We start from the raw sequence: 21579 nt of genomic DNA, 5'->3' as shown, positions 1-21579 counted from the left end.
GTATCATACATTTGCAAATACTCGAGAATCAGGGTCTTCTAAGAATTGAACCCATCAACCCATTTGAATACTAGAAAGTAAAATACATACTAGTTTATTGAATTTCTAGCAAAATACAACTTGACACTATTATAAAGTCGTGTGTCCCAATCCTCTCATGATCGTATCAAGGCCAAGTCCATAACCTCTTCAAATGCGGCTACACTTCACAATCACGTAGGTAACTCCTTTCCATGTATCTGCACATACACTTATCAAATGAATTATTAAGAAGTTAAACTTCAACCTGTCTAACTTGCAGAACCGAACACATACCTGGGATGAATACTTCATGTGTTCCAATCTATAAGTATGAGCTTTCCACATTGAATTCAACTCCTAACATTATATTAGGAGGGAATTAGGTGTCTCATCATTACAGAATTAAATGGACTTTAATCCCATCCCAATTACAGACTTGTGCACTAAGTCTCTTGTCAGACCTTTAGTCAAGTGATCTGCCAAATTTTGGTGCGATTTCACAAACTCAACCGAAATCACACCATTCATGATTAGTTCTCTAATCATGCTATGTCTAACACCTAGGTGTCTAGACTTGCCATTATAAACCTGGCTATATGCCTTAGCCAAAGCGGCAGCATTATCACAAAGGATAGAAATAGGTGATATCAGTTTAGACCACAAAGGAATCTCATAGACTAAATTCCTTAGCCACTCTGCTTCTTTACCAGCAGCTGCTAACACAACAAACTCAGATTCCGTTGTCGAGTTTGTAATGCAAGATTACTTCTTGGAAGCCCAAGAAATGGAACCTCCCCCAAGCAAGAATACCCAACCAGAAGTCGAGGAATGGTCCTCCATGTTGGTTATCCAACTTGCATCCGAATGACCTTCTAAAACCGAAGGACTTCCCAAATAACTTAAGCCATAATCCATGGTTTCCTTGAGATACTTGAACACTCTATTCACTGCTTGCCAATGTTGAGCACTAGGATTACTAGTATACCTGCTCAACTTACCCACAGCAAAAGCAATATCAGGTCTGGTACTTGTCATGGCATACATCAAGATACCAATAGCCTTAGAGTATTCCAACTGTTAAATGGGAACATCATTATTTGGCATTAGTTTCACACTTGGATCCATAGGAGTGCTCACAGGAGAACAATCGGTAAAATTAAACCGCTTGAGAATTTTCTCAATGTAATGACTTTGAGTCATCACCAAACCTTTGTTCATCCTCTTAATTCTTATTCCAAGAATTACATCAGTCTCTCCTAAATCTTGATGGGTTTTGAGCATTCTAACACTCCTATGGTGTACATGCAACCCTATAAACCTTGGATCTATATTTTCTCTATTATACATGCAAATATTCAATATTCCAAGGTTTCATCCTAACTAGCATAATATGAAGCAACTACACTAAAAGAATCTAGTAGAACGACATACCTTTTGATGGACCTTGAAGGCTTGGAGCTTAAGAGTCGAGTGCCTCAAGTGTGACACCTCAAATGGTTCACATAACACCAATAACCCTTGGAATAACTTGAGAATAAGGATACTTGCACCAAATCGGTTTTGCCCTCTTGTGTACTATACATTAGTGCTTAGCCCTCATTTCATGTATGCACTCTAGTGCCATTTCATGAACCATAGACCTCTTTATATAGTGTGGAGGATTAGGGTTACATTCATGTAAACCCTAATACCCATAACCTTTCATTTCCATAGGATCCATGGGTTAAACACTCCATGGACTATCCATGAAAGCTTAGCCCAACCTAAATGAACTTGGCCCATCCTATATATATAAGAGTCCATACATAATTAGTTCCTTTTGATCACTAAATTAATTCTAAATTAATTCTTGATCAATACTAATTAAATAATGTGATTTCATATTAATATATTAGAACTTATAATATATTAATATAAATCATAAGTATCCTTTTTCTCATTTTGTCTATCCAATTGTTCCGATGCCATGCAACCCAAATGGACCATGCCAAATCGGGTCAAGTACATACCAATTATAGTTATGGGCTTAGACACTAATCCAACAGTCTCCCACTTGGATAAGTCTAAAACTATTATTGCGTATGACTCCAAAACCCGACTAGCAATCGTAGCTCTTAAAGCCGCTGTCGAACTCTGACATAGTCAATGACTTGTCCATTAGATAAGGGATCATATATTCCTCCATTCTAGATATCATATGGACTGAGACATGGATTATAATCATTCTCTCTGTCCATTTGTTGTTTCCTGATTTTCGATTTATAACGACCGACTAATTGAACAAATCAAATCAGTCCAGGCTTGGCCAAGCACTTAGGGGTGTCATCACTAAATCATCGAGGGGCCCACAGATATCGCTTTTATCCTTACAAGGGTAAAAGGAATGGATAAACTTTGACTCATATGCTTGTTCTACTACTTGTTGAATCATACACAAAGGCACGTTTTATAACATCGAGTTACCAATGCGTTTTCGTACAATCAATGTATAACCAACTCATAGTCAACAACTCATATCTCTAGGTTTGAAAAATATAAGATATTATCGTCTCATGATCACTCGTGATAAAATCCATGAAGTGATTCAAATGAGCGTTGGTTTAATCCAATACTCAGAACTTATGAGCACTCATGAATGTTGTAGCAACTCTTGTTATGTCCAACACCTTATACATCTACAAACCCAATTCATGACAGTCTTGCCTTAATACCTACTTCCAACGTATTATCGACTGTGGATGGTTTGAATAACTTAGTCATTCGGGAAGAATGACCTAGTTATTCTGGAAGTCAAAACATGCAAAGTGAAACACAAGAATAATTGAATCCAATATGGTCTCAGAACTTATGAATATAAATAGAACACCTTTTATTTATCACCATATTGATTACACATTATTCATTGCATAATGTTTCAAATCATCAACTTTATACTTGAATCAAAACAATAGTCATGCCATGCTCTAAGCACGCACACTATGTTTATCCAAACTATAATTATTCTATACACCAAGTATGCACACTATGTTTGTCCAAACATTAGTTATGCCATACACCAAGTATGCACACTCAGTTTGTCTATGATCTTTAATTTGTGAAATAGATCGTTTGAACATAATTCCAATGATTCTCATTTCACAATCCCAAATCCTCATCGTAAATGTAAGAATTCTAAATTCGTGGTATTTCCCGAAATCTGTTAGATTCTAAACTTATATGCATTGATCCTCTTGTAATGACTATGCACAAAGTCACAAAGACATGTCAACAGACATTACAGAGTATTCCAATGGAGATCAACTCCATGGAAACGAAGTCTCAAATTCAAAGTACATTGCTTTGAACATCCTTCTTGCACTAAGTTTTCTAATCTTACACAGATTTAATGGATAACTTTCACCTATGAAACATTTCCATATTCCCATTTCGACTATCACTTCTGAATAAGAGTTGCCTCCTTTCAGAATATGTTATTACGGTCCTTTTCCAAAAAACTACACCATACTTCCAACTGTCCATAAGCAACCAATCTTTAGTAAACCTCAGATTGTCCTCGACAATTGCTTAATCAAATTAGTCATATCTAGTTCTAGTACTTTTTCCCTCTTAATGCCCTAGGCATTTGGAAAAATTTAGAACAGATGAATATTATAGCACATGCAATCGATCCTATATCTGAAGCATATGGGACACGATTCATGATGTCTCACATAAAGACATAATACTAGACCAGTCTTTTGCTATAATATTTCTATTTCTATTTGCCATGTTCTCAAAATTCAGATTATGAAAAAGGATGTCGTAATCGTAATCGAATTTTAGAACGCAAATAATGTTCCCATATATAGAATTTCCTTATGTTGAACCATTCCAACATAACATTCATATATATATATATATATACTTGACTAAATTTGATTAAAATCTCACGATCTAAGCTTTTAGATTTGAAATGAAGTATAATTTCCTCTCCCTTAAATATAGCAAAACAACTTTTTCCAATTGAAACTTTTGTTTTCTATAATTAACATTGCTAACTTGCAATACTTATCATAATTATCATGCTCCCACTAACATGAAGATTATTAGCATAACACTTATGCTCCGACTAGCTTTGACATATACTCAGAAATCAGCTGGACTTCTAGAAATCAATACTTTATTGACTTTCTTACCAAAGTTCAGATTTCTTATACGAGATGCTTTGATAAAACTTTATCAAAATCATACACCTTTCCTTATATAGCTCACATGTGTGTCTAAATAATTTTAGAACTATGAAAAAGGATGGCGTAATCATAGTCTCAATTGTTTAGACCTTTTCCATTTCTCACAAGTCCATGTTAGTGTGTCGGTTAACCACACACGCTCCACTAACGACTTTGAGAATGCAAATATCACAATTGCTATCTACTTAAAATCTATTTAGTGGAAGCGTTTCCTCACATCATTTTCATGAATCGGAGAGAAACCTTATGACACTTAGATTTTATGGTGTATGTGTTCCTATCCATGTGAATTTGTCAAAACCATAATCACAAGACAAGGTTAGTGACAAATCCAAACTCATATGGACTGAACTTGTGCAATCTTAAATTCTTGCCACCTGGCAGCACAAGGGGCTGTCATTGCTTCCAAGTACTTATGCAAACAACTGAGAACTTGTAGAACTCAGATGCATAGTCAACTTTAACTGGAATGGGCACAGAAATAGGAATATGTCAACACGATAGGTTACAAACCTCAAGTTGTGTGCTAGTGATAAACCATAGGTTTTATTCTTGATTAGTTCTTGAAACTTTTTCCAAGATCTTTAAGACTCCCACTGACCTCTTGACATATGAGCTTCTCTTGTCAAGAACTATTCTTTGACAAAGCAAATATTCAAGAGTTAGTGCGGATTCTTATCAATACAAACACTTCACACAATTGGCCTTAGTTGGTCTTTGTTTTATCCAAAACATCACAACTTATCAATTTCAAATGTACAAGAGTAGAACACATTTTACTCTTACATTTAACAAATGTTATAAACCTTCTTTGAGATATATCACTCAAGTTACAATCTTGGAGTATGACTCTAAGAATTGTTTTGGAACGAATTATGACTCATCTTCTTGATTTAACCACTTCATCAATTCATGACTCCTCTTCTTAGCCATAAGAATGCACTAAGATGTCCTTAGAAAATGAATTGTGATATGGTCTCACAATCATTAAGATGATCATAAAACATGATACTAAAGTACTCTCCCATATTTTCAAATTTGAGAAACTTTTATCTTTCTGCCTAATTTGATTCTTCTCATTCGTTCTGCCATACATTGTAACTTTTCCAATGTTTCAGAATTATACTTAAACTTCTAAGTATAACCATATTTACTAAACTTTAGTAAATCATGACAAATAGTCTTATCGATCTTTTGTGGTGGACTTGATCAGTGCACAAGAATGTGTACTCGATCCCTTAGTCCTTCACTTGACTCACATATACATGTGAACAAGGAATTAGTCTTAATTTTCCAAAGATGAAAATTCACATTCATCATACAACTTGCATGATTCCAAGTGATGTGAATATTTAATGCACTAGTTTTTTATTTATAATTCCTAATTTATCGCATCTAAACCACACCTTACAGGCAGTGAACCCGATCGAGTATAGTATAGCTTTGATAAGCAACGGTGTCAAACACAAGGGGAACGGTAGTGAATTAATTTAAAATATTTGATTATAGGTTACAAAGCACACGAAATGAATAAAGAAATGTATTATTAAATCTCAAACGAACAACTAAATAGAAAATCTCGATAAACTGACAGGAAGACAAATCTCTTTAGGTACTTTGGTTTAGACAGATTACATCTTAAAATCATAGATAATTGCACACACAGATTTATTTATTCATGTTCACCGATTTCTAAAATGATTAGGTTCATGTTCACTATTACTAATCCTTTAACAAACAAGTCAATTCAAGCAGTGATCAATTGATTAAACTAACATGTTTCCTAGTGTTCATTTCGTATCAAGCAAGACTTGTAATAATAATTAATTAAATTTGTCAATTCAATCAACTTATATGTGATTGGTCGTCACACATGCTCACACATTAACTTACTTATTTTCTAGTTAACCCTAGTTTCATGTTCACTATTCCTAGGCATATAATCTTATGTTCACAAAACTATATGATTCAAGCAATTAAGAAGATGTTCATACAACTCAATAACTTGATATTTAACATAAAATAATTATCATCAATACATGAGGATCTTTAACAAGCTTAACAAGATAAATTAAACACGATAAAACAATCCAAATAGTAATTAATCCATAAATTAAGGTTTCATCTAATCATAAACACAAAGCAAATGGTTTTAACACCAAAATCAGAAAGTAAACACATAGTGGCATCACAATGGAATGCTAAACATGGTCACGATAACAAACCACATGATTACCGACACGAATCCGCTCTCTAATCCTTCAGATTTTCGCTCCTGTCAGCTTAACGGCCTTCCGGCCTCCTTCTAGACCCTCAAAACAGCAGTTATGAAGTTTTCTTGTCGCACAAGTCGAAGTGAAATATCATAAATTATGAAAATGGGTGAATGATATGGGGTATTTATAGTTGAATGGAGATGAAATTAATATGGAATATTAGAGTTGGATAGAAATAAGGAAACTAATTTTGGCTTAGGGATTAAGCAAATAAAAATAAGGTAAGTGGTGCTTGGGGAATAAGTAACTTGGAGGGAATTTCCGTCCAGCTTTTATGCTTCATCTTCAAGGCCGATTTTGGATAAGATAAATGCCGAATTAGCAAAAAGGCCCTCTCACATAAGTCGTAGGAAGTTTCGTCTAGTTTTCAGAACATTTTGAATCTCGTAAGTTGGACTTACGAGTCATCAGATATACCCAAAACACTGAAGAGGGGTCAATCTGCCAGCAATATCCTTTTTGCATCTTTTCAGCTCCATTCTCTTCCTTTTGTATTCCAGCTCTCATTTTAACTGTAATTGAATATTTCAAAACATATTAAGTATATTTTAGTTCTAAATAACATAAAAACATAGTATAAAATAATAAGAAAACATCATAAATATATGCATAAAATAGACGTTATCACCAAGTTTCGGTCCAATTGAAAACTTGGGTGATGAGAATCTTTCCTTATTTGATAAATTTAGACACTACCACAATTGAAAGAATCAAATTCATATTTCCAATATTGCTAGAAACATACAAACATCAAGTTTTCATAAATGCCATTGCAAGGAGATATAATAAAATAAAACAAAATTTTATTTATTTATAAAATGTTGAAAAAACTTTTTCCTTACAATGCAACTTTAAATGAAAACTATGCTATTACATATTTCCTAGCAATCTATCATAACTCCTAAGCAGCAGCTCAAAAATCCGATCTTCGAACCATGCGATAGAAATCCATCTTCGCGATCAGATTCAGCATACTCTTCTTTTAAGTTTCCTTCCCTTTGCTTGATCCTACCATACATCAAAATGAAATCTAGTCACATCATGTATTAAGAATCAACAATTAGGAAATTAACAGAGTTAGATAGTGGACTTACCTGAAGCAGAGTCAAACTTTTTGATTCTTCCTTCTCTCAGATCTTTCAGGTAGTCAGAGCAACTTCGCAACCAATGCCCCTTCCTTTGGCAATAGAAACATTTGGACTCTCTGGGAATGGTACATGGGACAATCTTTGACTTAGCCTTTCTCTTTACCATTTGGTCAACCGAGTTGACTATGGCCGATCCCTTTCCATTGGGAAGAGAAAGCTTTCTGGATTTCCAATGTCACCATTGTTAATGTCTATGGAAGTTTGGAAAGTCGATCTTCCAATCAAATTTGCTTTACTAGTGCTCCAAATCATTGTTGATTCAGCAGCACCAAGCAAATAGATAAGATCATTAAGGGTCATGTCATAGTCTGTCACATAGTAGTCCCAAAGGAACTCACTATGTGACTTAGAAAGTGATTGAAGAACCTAGTCAACAACCAACTTCCTCAAGACTTTGACACCCAACTCTCTCGGCTTGTCAATATGTGAATTTATCTCCAAGATGTGAGCACACATAGACTTTGCTTGCCAATAGGGCTTGAGTGACCTTGAACTATTCAAGAACTTGTGGGTTAGGGAGAATAATTAGAGGAGGTGGAGGAAGAGAAGTATGATTTCCATTATCCAACCACGAAACATCATCTTCATTAGGAAAGCTTGTTCCAAGAGGTTTGGGAAGATCATAATTGTCTGAACCAGAAATCTACAATGGGAGAAATTCAAGTTAGTTGATTTAACCCCTTAATATAGCACCCAATATGAAATATTAAGGCTAGGACCCAACAAAATATTTTATAACTTGGAAGAGGGATGCCGTAATCCAAGCTACAAAATATTTGAAGGTAGGCGAATGACGATTCACCAATTTCCACCATGAAAAACGAAATAGGAATTAGGTTTTAATTGGTTTGAAACTTCTAGATCTTTTGAGATTTATTGAACTTTTCAATGGCATGTTTCAATCTCGATTGTGCCCTCTCGAGTTTGTGACTGGGATGTCGAGGATCACAAACAAGGTGTGAATAACCATGTAAATATACTTGGTGCCCTTAATATTTATCACTTAATCGAAGTGTCGGTTAACCACACTCGCTCCACCGATCATATGATAAACATTAAGTTACCCTTTGCCTACCTTGTTAAATCCAAGCTAGTGTGCCGGTTAACCACACGCGCTCCACTACCGACTTAAGCAAAGTGCAAAGTGTAATTTCATGGGTTAGCACCAAATTCACATTTTCCTAAAGTACCTAAGATTGGGAATTTATAAAAGGTTTAGTTACTTTATATTTATCATTATACTTATAATGAAGGGAGAATTAGAGTCATGTCAAACCCGTTCGGCTAACGACCCTCCACCAGTCAAGGAAGCGATGGGTGAGAGTGGACACCCATTAAACTGCCATTTTATAGGCAGTAACATTATACCCCCCTTATAGACCGGCTTCGTGAATGAGGCCTACTAATAGTAAGACTGACTTTGTTCTTATACACACACACACACACACACATATATATATATATATATATATATATATATATATATATATATATATATATATATATATATATATATATATATATAACTTATAATACTATAAAGTATAAGGGTTGAATTTTAACTTTTAAAATTCTAAGGGTTTAACTTGGAATTAAAGTATTCATGAGGGGAAACTTTACAAATTCCAAAACTTGAGGGCAAGTTTTGAACTATTCAAAAACTTTTGGATTTTCATAACTTATGAGTTTAATTAAGGTTTTAAAAACTTTAATGAAGAGACTCTTGAACATCCATAACTTGAGGACAAGTTATGGAGTTCATAAAACAAAAAGACTCTTCAATTGTGTAACCTATGCATTTTAATGGATCTTTAAAAGAAATGACTTTTGGTAATCCATAACTTGAGGACAAATCATGGACTCCATTAAAAACATTTAGATCAAGAATTAACTAACAAATAATTTGCAAATAATTCCTATGATCTACCAAAACTCATAAGTGTATGAACAATCATATCAACAATTTCAAGAAATACATAAACACACATAAAAGTTGAAATTTTGATAACAACCTTGAAATTGGTTTACCATAATCATTACCACATCAAAAATAGGTTTTATAAGTCCAAAACAGTTTAAGGTAATGATTCTAGACCAATTCCAGCCTTACAACTTGAAGATATGCTGTCAGGGGGTCCAACTCGTCGAGTGCATGAACCAACTCGACGATTTGGATGAATTTAGGCATGGACTCGTCGAGTCCCTTAATGGACTCGTCGAGTCCCTTAATGGACTCGGCGAGTCAGCTGTCCAGACAGCATACAAACTTCGAGTTTCAACAATTTGCATCAAGTATAAATGAAAACAAGCCTAGTCTCTGATACCACTGTTGGGTTTTGAGCATTCTAACACTCCTATGGTGTACATGCAACCCTATAAACCTTGGATCTATGTTTTCTCTATTATACATACAAATATTCAATATTCCAAGGTTTCATCCTAACTAGCATAATATGAAGCAACTACACTACAAGAATCTAGTATAATGACATACCTTTTGATGGAGTTGAAGTCTTGGAGCTTATGAGCCGAGTGCCTCAAGTGTGACACCTCAAATGGTTCACACAACACCAAGAACCCTTGTAATAACTTGAGAATAAGGATACTTGCACCAAATCGGTTTTGCCCTCTTGTGTACTATACACTAGTGCTTAGCCCTCATTTCATGTATGCACTCTAGTGCCATTTCATGAACCATAGACCTCTTTATATAGTGTGGAGGATTAGGGTTACATTCATGTAAACCCTAATACCCATGACCTTTCATTTCCATAGGATCCATGGGTTAAACACTCCATGGACTATCCATGAAAGCTTAGCCCAACCTAAATGAACTTGGCCCATCCTATGTATATAAGAGTCCATACTTAATTAGTTCCTTTTGATCACTAAATTAATTCTTGATCAATACTAATTAAATAATGTGATTTCATATTAATATATTAGAACTTATAATATATTATTATAAATCATAAGTATCCTTTTTCTCATTTTGTCTATCCAATTGTTCCGAAGCCATGCAACCCAAATGGACCATGCCAAATCGGGTCAAGTACATACCAATTATAGTTATGGGCTTAGACACTAATCCAACAAATCTTTCATGGAAAACTTAGATGATAACAATTTCTTTGTTTCATCCACTTGATTTTGGTCGGTACCAAAAATCAACATGTCATCTACATATAAGCAAATGATCACTCCAACTCTAGTAGCATCATCAAATCTACTAGAAACACATTTGTCACATTGGTTTGTATTGAAACCAAAAGAAAAAATTACCTCATCAAATTTTTGATGCCATTGTTTAGGCGCTTGTTTCAGCCCATACAAATATTTGACAAGTTTACAAACCATATGCTCTTTATCGGGCATAATGAAACCTTCTGGTTGTTTCATGTAAACTTCCTTGTCAAGATCACCATTTAAAAAGGCTGTTTTCACATCCATTTGGTGAATAACCAGATTGTGGATAGTTGCCAAGGCAACCAACAATCTAATAGTAGAAATACGTGCAACTGGAGCATACGTATCAAAATAGTCAATACAGGGTTTTTGTCTAAAACCTTGAATGACTAACCGCGCCTTGAATTTGTCAATAGTCCCATTAACATTCATTTTCTTTTTGAAAATCCATTTGCAACCAAGAGGTTTAGAACCCGGAGGCAAATCAGACAACACCCATGTGTTGTTCTCAAGAATTGATGACATTTCATCATCAATTGCTTCCTTCCAAAAGGCACTATCATGAGACTCCATGGACTCTTGATATGTCTTAGGATCATCTTCAATAGTATAGCAATAAGAGTATTCAATATTAATTTCATCCCTTGAACCTTCCACCAAATACAATTGGAAGTCGGATCCGAAATTTTTCGCAATTTAGCCTCTTTTGCTTCTACGAAGCTCTTGTGGTTCTTGCACAATACCACCATATTGACTTTCTGAATTTTTCTCTTTATTAGCACAAAAATTTAGATCCTTAGGCCTTTGAATCGATGAAAACCGCATCTCATCAAAAATTGCATCCCGTGATTCGATAACAGTGTTAATTGAAACGGAATCATTAGGTTCTATTACATAAAACCTATATGCCTTGGAATGTTCAGTATATCCAATGAATATGCAATCAATTCCACGTTCTCCCAAATTTATCTTTTTGGGCTCGGTGAGTTTTACAACTGCCCGACATCCCCAAACCCGAAAATAACTCAAATTTGGCTTTTTCTTGAACCAAAGTTCATATGGGTCTGTTTTGTTCCTTTTATTTGGAACCCTATTTAATAAATAGCAGGCCGTTAACATGACCTCTCCCCAGAATCCTTCACTCAATCCCGAGTATGATAACATCGAGTTTACCATTTCCTTTAAAACTCGATTTTTGCGTTCAACAATACCATTCTGTTGGGGTGTGTAAGGTGTCGTGGTTTCATGAATGATACCCACTGATTGAACATTAATGGGATCCATATATTCACATCCCCTATCAGTCCTGAGACGTTTAACCGAAATGCCCAATTGCAATTCCACCTCGGTTTTGTATATTTTGAATTTATCTAAGGCTTCATCCTTAGAATGTAACAAATATACATAGCAAAACTGAGTGCAGTCATCAATAAAGGTGACTACATACTTTTTATTTCCCAAAGAAGGAGTGGAGTGAAAATCACACAGGTCACTGTGTACAAGTTCCAAAACAGTTGAATGTCTAGTGACACTAGGAAAGGGTTGTTTTGTTACTTTTGTAAGCATGCATGTTTTACATTTATCAGATGTCATATCAAAGGCTGGAATTAATCCATCTTTTGACATCTCATGCATCCTTCTAAAGTTGACATGACCTCATCTTACATGCCAAAGCATAGATTTATCAACATTAGAAGCAGAAGATACAAATGCAAAATTTTGAACAGGTAATAATTTGTCAACAATATTCAAACGAAACATTCCATTATTTAAATATCTAAAGCCAATAAACATTCCACCCGTAGACAAAACAAACTGATCCGACTCAATAACTTGTTTAAAACCATCAGAATTCAAACAACTAGAGCTAACAAGATTCTTGCGAATCTTGGGAACAAACAAAACATCAAATAACCTAATTGTATTTCAGAACTAAATTCAAGACACACGACACCTAAACCACTAATAGGAATGAAATAATTGTCTCTCATTTTCAGCACCGACCCATCTTCAAGCGGTGTTAATGTTTCAAACATCCGTTTATCCTTGCATACATGGTTCGTTGCTCCGGAGTCAATCCGCCAAGCAACATCATCATCCTGCACATAGAATGATTCAGGGATAAATGAAACATAATAAACATAATTCTGATTAGAATTATCAAAGTTAGTCAAAAACTGACCTCCTTTAACTTGGGCCGAAGACCCGTTCACTTTCCCATTGGCTCCACTGTTTCCAACACCATTGTTGCCTAAATTCACACGACACTGATTGCTCCTCCAACAAACCATATCCTTTCTCTTTTTGTTGGTGTTGCTTGGGACATGTTCCTGCTTGCGTTTTCCATGTCCTTTGTGGTTCTGGTTCCTTGGTTTATTTTCAACCATATGAACCGAGGGCTGTCCAGGTTCAACTTTTCCTTTGGGTTTTTCAAATTTGTCACTTTCCTTCGCACGAAGAGATTCTTCAATACGAATGTGACTAGCAAGTTGAACCAAAGACAGTTTCTCCTTTTGATGTTTCAAGTTGTGTTTGAAGTCTTTCCAGGATGGAGGCAGTTTTTCAATGATGCTTGACACAGCAATTGATTCATCCATATTCATACGGTGCAGTTTAAACTGATGTCACACCCCCAAACCGGAACGGCGGAAACGTTCGGGGGTGGTTGACGTCATGCGTAGTATCACAACAGTTGTATCGTAGCAAGCATAGTAAACACAACCAGACATTGAATACATATGTGAAAAAGGTTTACATTGTTTAATACATAGTTTTGTTCATATCAAAAGTACAAAAACAAGACTATTATTGCTCCAGCTTCTCTAAATCCAAGGAGTACGTGTCTACGGATTTCCTGAGAATACAAGCAGTTTGAAAGAATATCAGCATAAAGCCGATGAGTTCATAAGCAATTTGTTTTTGTGGAAAATGTTCTTTGATTCTTTTGAAGAGTGTTTCTCAAGAAAATCCTATATTTTCTTATGAAAAGCACGTTTGAAACCCATTCCTTCCATGACTCCCAGATTCGTACCAAGATGTGTACAATCCCAGGTGTCGTGGAATGAATGTGAATATCCGTTGGTTACATGCTAAACAAATCCGTTTTGAATAGCCGGTTTATCCCGGGAAAATCCTATATTTTCCCTAAAGGTTGATGGTTGATTATTCGTTTTAAACTGAGGTGAGCAAGTATCTACCATATTCGTGTTAATAAAAGCAGTTTTCTTTTAAAAACCCTGGTTACACCCAGAGAGGTACATTAGCTTTAAAAGCTAAATAAAAGAAAACCGTGGTGAACTAAGTCCTGAAGATATTATTATTAATACCCTCCAGTAATTAAATCGGTTATTACTTTGAGGTTAGTTCACTTGATTCGTTATTACAAAAATAAATTTCTGTTATCTACATTGTGAGTTTTATAACCATAACTGACTGGATATGGCCCGCAACGGCCGATACCCTTAATGACTTTATCACCCGTAGACCTGCCGGTCCGACTGTAGCTAGCAGCCAGGTGCGGGATTGTCAGTCCCGTATAGATCTATACACAACAATCACGCTCTCCCTACAAGAGATTTTGGTCATAAGTGCTAGTCCTACACTCTGATTCTGTGGGAGTGTTACCAAGGACGTGTCTCCAACTAGACTAACAAATTTACAAGTAATAATATGGGAAATCCTTTTTATGATTTGCAGGAATCCTTTATAAAATGATACATTTTACAACATGATTCACAAGTTCGTTACCCTAGTTTTGAAAGTGTTTCTACGAGTTGATTTCTTAATCGTTTGGTAAAAACTGTTTTCCATGTTAAAAGCATACTGAAAATATAATTATCTTAAACAAAATAATATATTTCGAGCACAAGTTTCCTTGTACTTTTGCTTGTATTCCCCCCTGAACACATGAAAAATTCGGAAAAAGCGTAGGGGTATGAACTCACCTGTAGTGAATGGTTCGGACGTATGATTGGAAGAGGAATGCAGAGTGTCAGGTGTAACCTTGAGCACACCACGATCCTAATAGACACATATAGACATGTATGTGTATGAATTTAGTGAATAGACGACTAAATCAGAAGGGTAGCACCCTTAACGGCTAGGAAACTCTAAGATTTATGGGATACAATCACATATGATTACATAATTAGGGTATATGGCCACCCTATAGAGTTTACGGTCAAAGAGGTATGACCATTGGTGTTCACGGTCCAAGTGTTCACGGTTTTAGTGTTTACGGTCCAATGACCTTAAGGTCATGGAGTTCACGGTCTAATGACCTTACGGTCATAAGTTTTACGGTCCATGGGTTTACGGTTCATGAAGGGTGTACGGTCTAAGGAGATACACTAGACCGTAAACTCATCATTCTTGCACAAATGATGGTTTTCAAGGGCTTCATTCGACGGCATTGCATTCTAGGGACCATGTTTAGCCTTAGGAAGGGTAAAGGCTTATAAGAACACCCTTTTTAAGGGTTTACGGTCTATGAAGATTCATAGGACCGTAAACTCTTTTGTTCATGCGAAGAGTGATGATCTTAAGTCCAAAATGAAGGATTGTAACTAGATAGATGTAAAGGAGGGTGGTACTTACGATTTGGAGGCAATTGGGGGTGTTTTCGGTCCAAAACACAACCGTGTTCTTGAGGATTCTCGATGAGAGTAGAGAGGGAGTAGAGAGAGAAAGCCTTTGAAGTGATTAAATTGTGAAATGAAAGCTAAATACCATATATATATGGTAGACGTCAATGGGGGACCACCTGACCGTATACAGGTTCACGGTCTACCCGAGTTTACGGTTACCTGACCGTAAACTCAAGGTCTCGACCGTAAACTCCTTTTTGAGGAGGTTTACGGTTGCTAGGTAGTTTAGAACTTACACCGACACTTCCCAATACTAAATCCTTTGATTCACTAGAGTTAGAATACCCAAAACAGGTTCCAAACAGTGATAACTGGAAGCAAAAAGAGTCTAACACTGATAAATTTGAATGTTTACACAGTTAGAAATTTTGGGTTGTCACATCATCCCCCCGTTAGAGGGAATTTAATCCTGAAATTCGAACATAGAATACAAATCCTGAATTAGGAAAGAGATGCGGATACTTCTGTTTCATCTGATCTTCGTGCTCCCAAGTGAATTCAGGTCCCCGCTTGGCATTCCATCGAACCTTCACTATCGGGATGCGACTTTGTTTCGTTCGTTTGATTTCTCTATCCATGATTTTGACCGGTTGTTCCACAAAGTTGAGGTTCTCGTGGATCACAAGGGTTTCGTTGGATAAGCATTTCTTAAGGTTCGAGACGTGGAAAACGGGATGAATGTTGCTAAGCTCTTGAGGTAGGCAAAGTTTGTAAGCTACAGGACCGATCCTAGCGAGGATCTCAAAGGGTCCTATGTATCTTGGATTTAGCTTTCCACGCTTTCCAAAGCGTATCATGCCTTTCCAGGGTGAGACCTTTAGCAGGACATGGTCTCCAACCTGGAACTCCAAGGGTTTTCGTGGTTTATCGGCGTAGCTCTTTTGTCTATCTCGTGAGGCCTTCAGTCGTTCTCGGATTTGTACTATCTTTTCGGTTGTCTCTCGGATGATTTCAGGACCAGTGAGAGTGCTGTCAGGGACTTGACCCCTGGCTAGCTGCGTGTCACCCACCTCAGCCCAACACAGAGGGGATCTGCACTTGCGGCCGTAGAGGGCTTCAAATGGCGTAGCCTTGATACTGGTATAGTAGCTGTTGTTGTAGGAAAATTCAACCAAAGGAAGATGAGTATCCCATGACGCGCCGAAGTCGATGACGCAGGCTATCAACATACCTTCCAATGTCTGAATTGTTCTCTCACTCTGTCCATCTGTCTGAGGATGATAAGCCGTGCTCATATCCAATTTAGTTCCGAGAGCTTTCTGTAGTGACTGCCAGAACCTCGAAGTGAACCTGCTATCACGATCGGAGATAATGGACACAGGCACACCGTGCAATCTAACTATTTCTTGGATGTAGATTCGTGTAAGTCTCTCCATTTTGAAGTTTTCTTTGATTAGCAGGAAGTGGGCGGACTTCGTCAACCGATCGACAATTACCCAGATGGCGTCGTGCCCACTCGGAGATCTGGGTAACTTGGTGATAAAATCCATCGCTATCCTTTCCCACTTCCACTCAGGTATCTCTGGCTACTGAAGCAGACCTGAGGGCTTCTGATATTCGACCTTCACCTTGGCGCAAGTCAGGCACTTGCCCACGAAGGTAGCGATTTCTGCTTTCATGTTTGGCCACCAATACAGTTTCTTGAGATCTAGGTACATCTTGTCCGATCCTGGGTGAATGGAGTATCTGGTCTTGTGAGCTTCGTTCATGACAACCTCTCTGTAACCACCGAACTTTGGGGTCCAAATCCGGTCCATGAAATAATAGACTCCGTCACCCTTGATCTCTAAGTTCTTGTCCATTCCCCACATTGCTTCATCTACTATGTTCTCTGGTTTCAAGGCTTCCAGCTGAGCCTCCTTGATTTGCGCGGACAATTGGGAATGGATGGTCATAGTCAATGCCTTCACTCTACAACCTGAATACTCCTTGCAGCTGAGGGCATCTGCTACCACATTGGCCTTGCCGGGATGGTAGCGAATTTCGCACTCGTAGTCACTGAGTAGCTCTACCCATCGCCGCTGTCTCATGTTTAACTCCTTCTGATCAAAGATATGTTGCAAGCTCTTATGGTCGGTGAAAATGGTGCACTTGGTTCCGTAGAGATAGTGTCTCCAGATCTTTAATGCAAAGACCACTGCTCCCAATTCAAGATCGTGAGTTGTATAATTGACTTCGTGTGTTTTCAACTGCCTCGAGGCATAGGCGATAACCTTTCCTCGTTGCATGAGCACACAGCCTAGGCCCTGATTGGATGCATCACAGTAGACAACGAAGTCTTCCGTCCCTTCGGGCAGGGACAAGATAGGTGCGCTGCATAGGGCCTGCTTCAAGGTTTGGAACGCAGTGTCTTGCTTTTCTCCCCAACTAAAGGTTAAACCTTTCTGTGTCAGGGTAGTTAAAGGCTTGGCGATTTTGGAGAAATTCTAGATAAATCTGCGATAGTAGCCCGCGAGACCCAAGAACTGCCGGATTTCTGTGGGTGTTTTTGGTGCAGACCAATTCTCAATCACTTTGATCTTGGAAGGATCCATGTGTATGCCTTCCTCACTAACCACGTGACCGAGGAAAGTTACCTTCCTAATCCAGAACTCACACTTGGAAAAGTTTGCATAAAGCTTCTCAGCCCTTAATGTTTCCAGCACCTGCCTCAAGTGCTGTTTATGATCGTTCTCGCTCCAAGAATAGACAAGTATATCGTCGATGAACACGATCACGAACTTGTCCAGGAAAGGGCGGCACACCCGATTCATCAGGTCCATGAATACTGCCGGTGCGTTGGTCAGACCAAAGGGCATTACTACAAACTCGTAGTGTCCGTAGCGAGTTCGGAATGCTGTCTTGGGCACATCATTCTCGTGAACTCGCAACTGATGGTACCCTGATCTTAGATCTATCTTTGAAAATAAATGGCTTCCTGAAGTTGGTCGAAGAGATCGTCGATTATGGGTAAGGGATAACGGTTTTTGACAGTGAGCTTGTTCAATTCTCGATAATCAATACACATCCGAAAGGATCCATACTTCTTTTTCACGAACAAGATCGGGGCTCCCCAGGGTGAGGAACTCGGTCTGATGAATCCTTTGTTGAGCAGCTCATTGAGCTAACTGGATAACTCCTGCATCTCTGCTGGCGCTAAGCGGTATGGGGATTTAGCTACAGGAGTAGCTCCGGGGGTTAAGTCGATACGAAACTCGACTTGACGTTCGGGAGGAATTCCCGGAAGTTCTTCGGGAAAGACATCAGGAAAGTTGCAAACTTCGGGGATGCTCTCGAGGTTCTTAACTTCCTGCTTCTCATTAATGACATGGGCTAGGAATGCATGACACTCCTTTCGTAGAAGTTTTTGGGCTTTGACGCACAAAATGATACGAAGGTTCGAGCTAAGCTTATCACCATAAATCATGAGGGTTCCACCAGAGGGAAGATTGAGACGGATGGCTTTCTCGAAGCAAAGGATATCAGCGCGAATGGGGCTTAACCAATCCATGCCGATAATAACATCGAAACTCGTAATGGATACATGCATAAGATCTATGGGAAAGGAATGATTGCCTATGGTGAGAGTACAGCCTATGAATATATCGTTCGTGCTCTCTTTCTTTCCTTTAGCCATCTCGACGGTGAATGTTTTGGTTAAAGGTTGAGATTTACATTTGATTAGGTGCTTGAATGCATGACTAACAAAACTTCTCTCCGCACCAGAATCAAAAAGAATGCATGCATAAGAGTTGTCAAGGAGGAACATACCTGTAACAACGGTAGGATCAGCGACCGCTTCCTCCTGGCCCATTGCCAGCACTCTCCCTGCATTGCCACCTGTTGTTGCCTTGGGACAATCTCTCTTAAAGTGTCCAACCTCTCCACAGCCATAACAAGCTTGGCTGGCACCCGCACCAGGAGTCGGATTAGTTGGTTGGGCTGGTCCCTTGCAGAAACGAGTTGTGTGTCCCTTTTTGCCACAGCTGGTGCACGACATCTCCTGGCACTGCCCCTGATGATGGTAGTTGCACTTTTTGCACAGAGGTAGTTTTCCAGCATAGCGGCTGGGGGCTGTTGAAGTAACGGGGACTGCAGCAGGAGTAGTAGCAGCGTGGACTGCCACTATTTGTTGCTTCTTGGAGGGCTCCTACGAAGACTGACCCTTCCGTTTGTTACCAAACTTCTTCTTCTTCCCACCACTCTCCTTTTGTGGCTCGGGGACGGCTGCCACCTCATCAAGATCAACTCCATGATCAATCAGAGTCTGCGCCAGATCCTTGGCGCTTTCAAAGGTGGTCGGCCTAGCAGCCAAGACATTTCCTTTGGTGGGTTGCGTCAGTCCCCAGATGTACCTCTCGATCTTTTTGCTTTCCGGGGTGGCCATTCCCGGACACAGGAGAGCCAGATCACAAAATCTAGCAGTGTAGGCAGCGATGTCAGATCCCTTCATCTTCAGATTCCAACGTTCGTGCTCCAACTTTTGCACTTCGCCCCTCGGGCAGTATTCAACAAGCATGAGTTCCTTCAGTCTTTCCCAACCCATGGCATTAGCCACTGGCAGGGTTAGGGATTTGACTTGACCATTCCACCAGGTCAAGGCTCGGTCGGTGAAGGTACAGGCGACGAACTTCACCTTGTTGGCTTCAGAATAGGCGCAAATTTCGAAGATGGATTCGATCTTCTCGAACCATCGAGTCAGGGCGATAACTCCTCCGTTTCCGTCGAAGGGCTTGGGCTTCGCAGTCATGAAGTCCTTGTAGGAACACTCCTTTTGTTGTGCCTGACTTCCGTCTTGTCTTTGAGGATTAGTTCCACCTCCAGCCCCTCCAGCGTTCACCTTTGCCATTGTTGCAGTCACGGCGGCGGTAACTGCTGCCTGGAACATGACAGGGTCGAACTGAGGGGGTGGTGGTGGTGGAGTGTTGTTGTTTCTTCTGATGGGTCTTCTTCGGGGAGGCATTTTGTTCTAGAAACAATCAGGAAGAAGAGGATGGTAAGTCCTCGAGATATATAACAAGATATATATCATCCTGATAATGAAAGTGTTCTACCAAGCGATAAGCACATAAAATTTACTAATGCAAATAATTTATCGCTTAAGGAAAGAGAGGTAGCAACACTTGGAATAAATCTATATACGGAACTTGGCTCTAACTAAAATACTCCTATAGTATTTTATGTTGAATGTTTCTGTTATTGGTAAGTTTTAGGCCATGCCGTAACACCACAATCACTCCCAAGCACATGTTGGTCATGTCTCGACTGAATATAGTTGATCAGGCAATATTCACCCTAGACATGATTACATAACTGCCCAGGCTTAACCGTAGCATCCCAACACCCAAATACTTTTGTTTTGTTCTTCCTATGACACGGATTCAGGTACTTAGGTATACTTGTATACTTATATAAAAATACTTATATTTTTGAAAATATACTTTTAGTGTAGAGCACTTAGGCGCCTTAGTGTTTATAGTTGTATACCATGTAAGGTTCGGTATACTTAGTTCGCTATAAACAAGGGCTTTGATACCAATCTGTCACACCCCCAAACCGGAACGGCGGAAATGTTCGGGGGTGGTTGACGTCATGCGTAGTATCACAATAGTTGTATCGTAGCAAGCATAGTAAACACAACCAGACATTGAATACATATGTGAAAAAGGTTTTGCATTGTTTAATACATAGTTTTGTTCATATCAAAAGTATAAAAACAAGACTATTATTGCTCCAGCTTCTCTAAATCCAAGGAGTACCTGTCTACGGATTTCCTGAGAACACAAGCAGTTTGAAAGAATATCAGCATAAAGCCAGTGAGTTCATAAGCAATTTGTTTTGGTGGAAAATGTTCTTTGATTCTTTTGAAGAGTGTTTCTCAAGAAAATCCTATATTTTCTTATGAAAAGCATGTTTGAAACCCATTCCTTCCATGACTCCCAGATTCGTACCAAGATGTGTACAATCCCAGGTGTCGTGGAATGAATGTGAATATCCGTTGGTTACATGCTAAACAAATCCGTTTTGAATAGCCGGTTTATCCCGGGAAAATCCTATATTTTCCCTAAAGGTTGATGGTTGATTATTCGTTTTA

The 21579-nt window shown here is 38.4% G+C and overlaps 1 protein-coding gene across 1 annotated transcript; it reads right to left on the bottom strand.

Annotated features, from left to right (window-relative positions):
- Nucleotides 1-11556: 11556 nt before the first annotated feature.
- Nucleotides 11557-13457, bottom strand: LOC145106369 (uncharacterized). Its single transcript, XM_079043367.1, has 4 exons — nucleotides 13074-13457; nucleotides 12865-12959; nucleotides 12526-12775; nucleotides 11557-12243 (listed from the first exon to the last, which is right to left on the bottom strand). Exons 1-4 carry the CDS (start codon nucleotides 13455-13457, stop codon nucleotides 11557-11559), a joined length of 1416 nt encoding a protein of 471 aa, XP_078899493.1.
- Nucleotides 13458-21579: the final 8122 nt, after the last annotated feature.

The sequence above is a fragment of the Lactuca virosa genome, chromosome 4 (genome assembly GCF_052849685.1).
Source record: "Lactuca virosa cultivar CGN04683 chromosome 4, Lactuca_virosa_CGN04683_v6, whole genome shotgun sequence".
NCBI classification, from domain to species: Eukaryota; Viridiplantae; Streptophyta; class Magnoliopsida; order Asterales; family Asteraceae; genus Lactuca; species Lactuca virosa.
The sequence above is the reverse complement of the archived record's forward strand: the minus strand, read 5'-3'. Positions and strand labels throughout refer to the sequence as shown.

Excerpts from the sequence above, each read along its gene's own strand:
- LOC145106369 (XM_079043367.1), bottom strand. The coding sequence starts at position 13,457 with ATGGATGAATCAATTGCTGTGTCAAGCATCATTGAAAAACTGCCTCCA. Across the intron at positions 12,776-12,864 it reads TTAACACCGCTTGAAGATGG|GTTATTTGATGTTTTGTTTG; the intron begins GTCGGTGCTGAA and ends AAATACAATTAG. Across the intron at positions 12,244-12,525 it reads ATAAATCTATGCTTTGGCAT|GATGAAGCCTTAGATAAATT; the intron begins GTAAGATGAGGT and ends TTACATTCTAAG.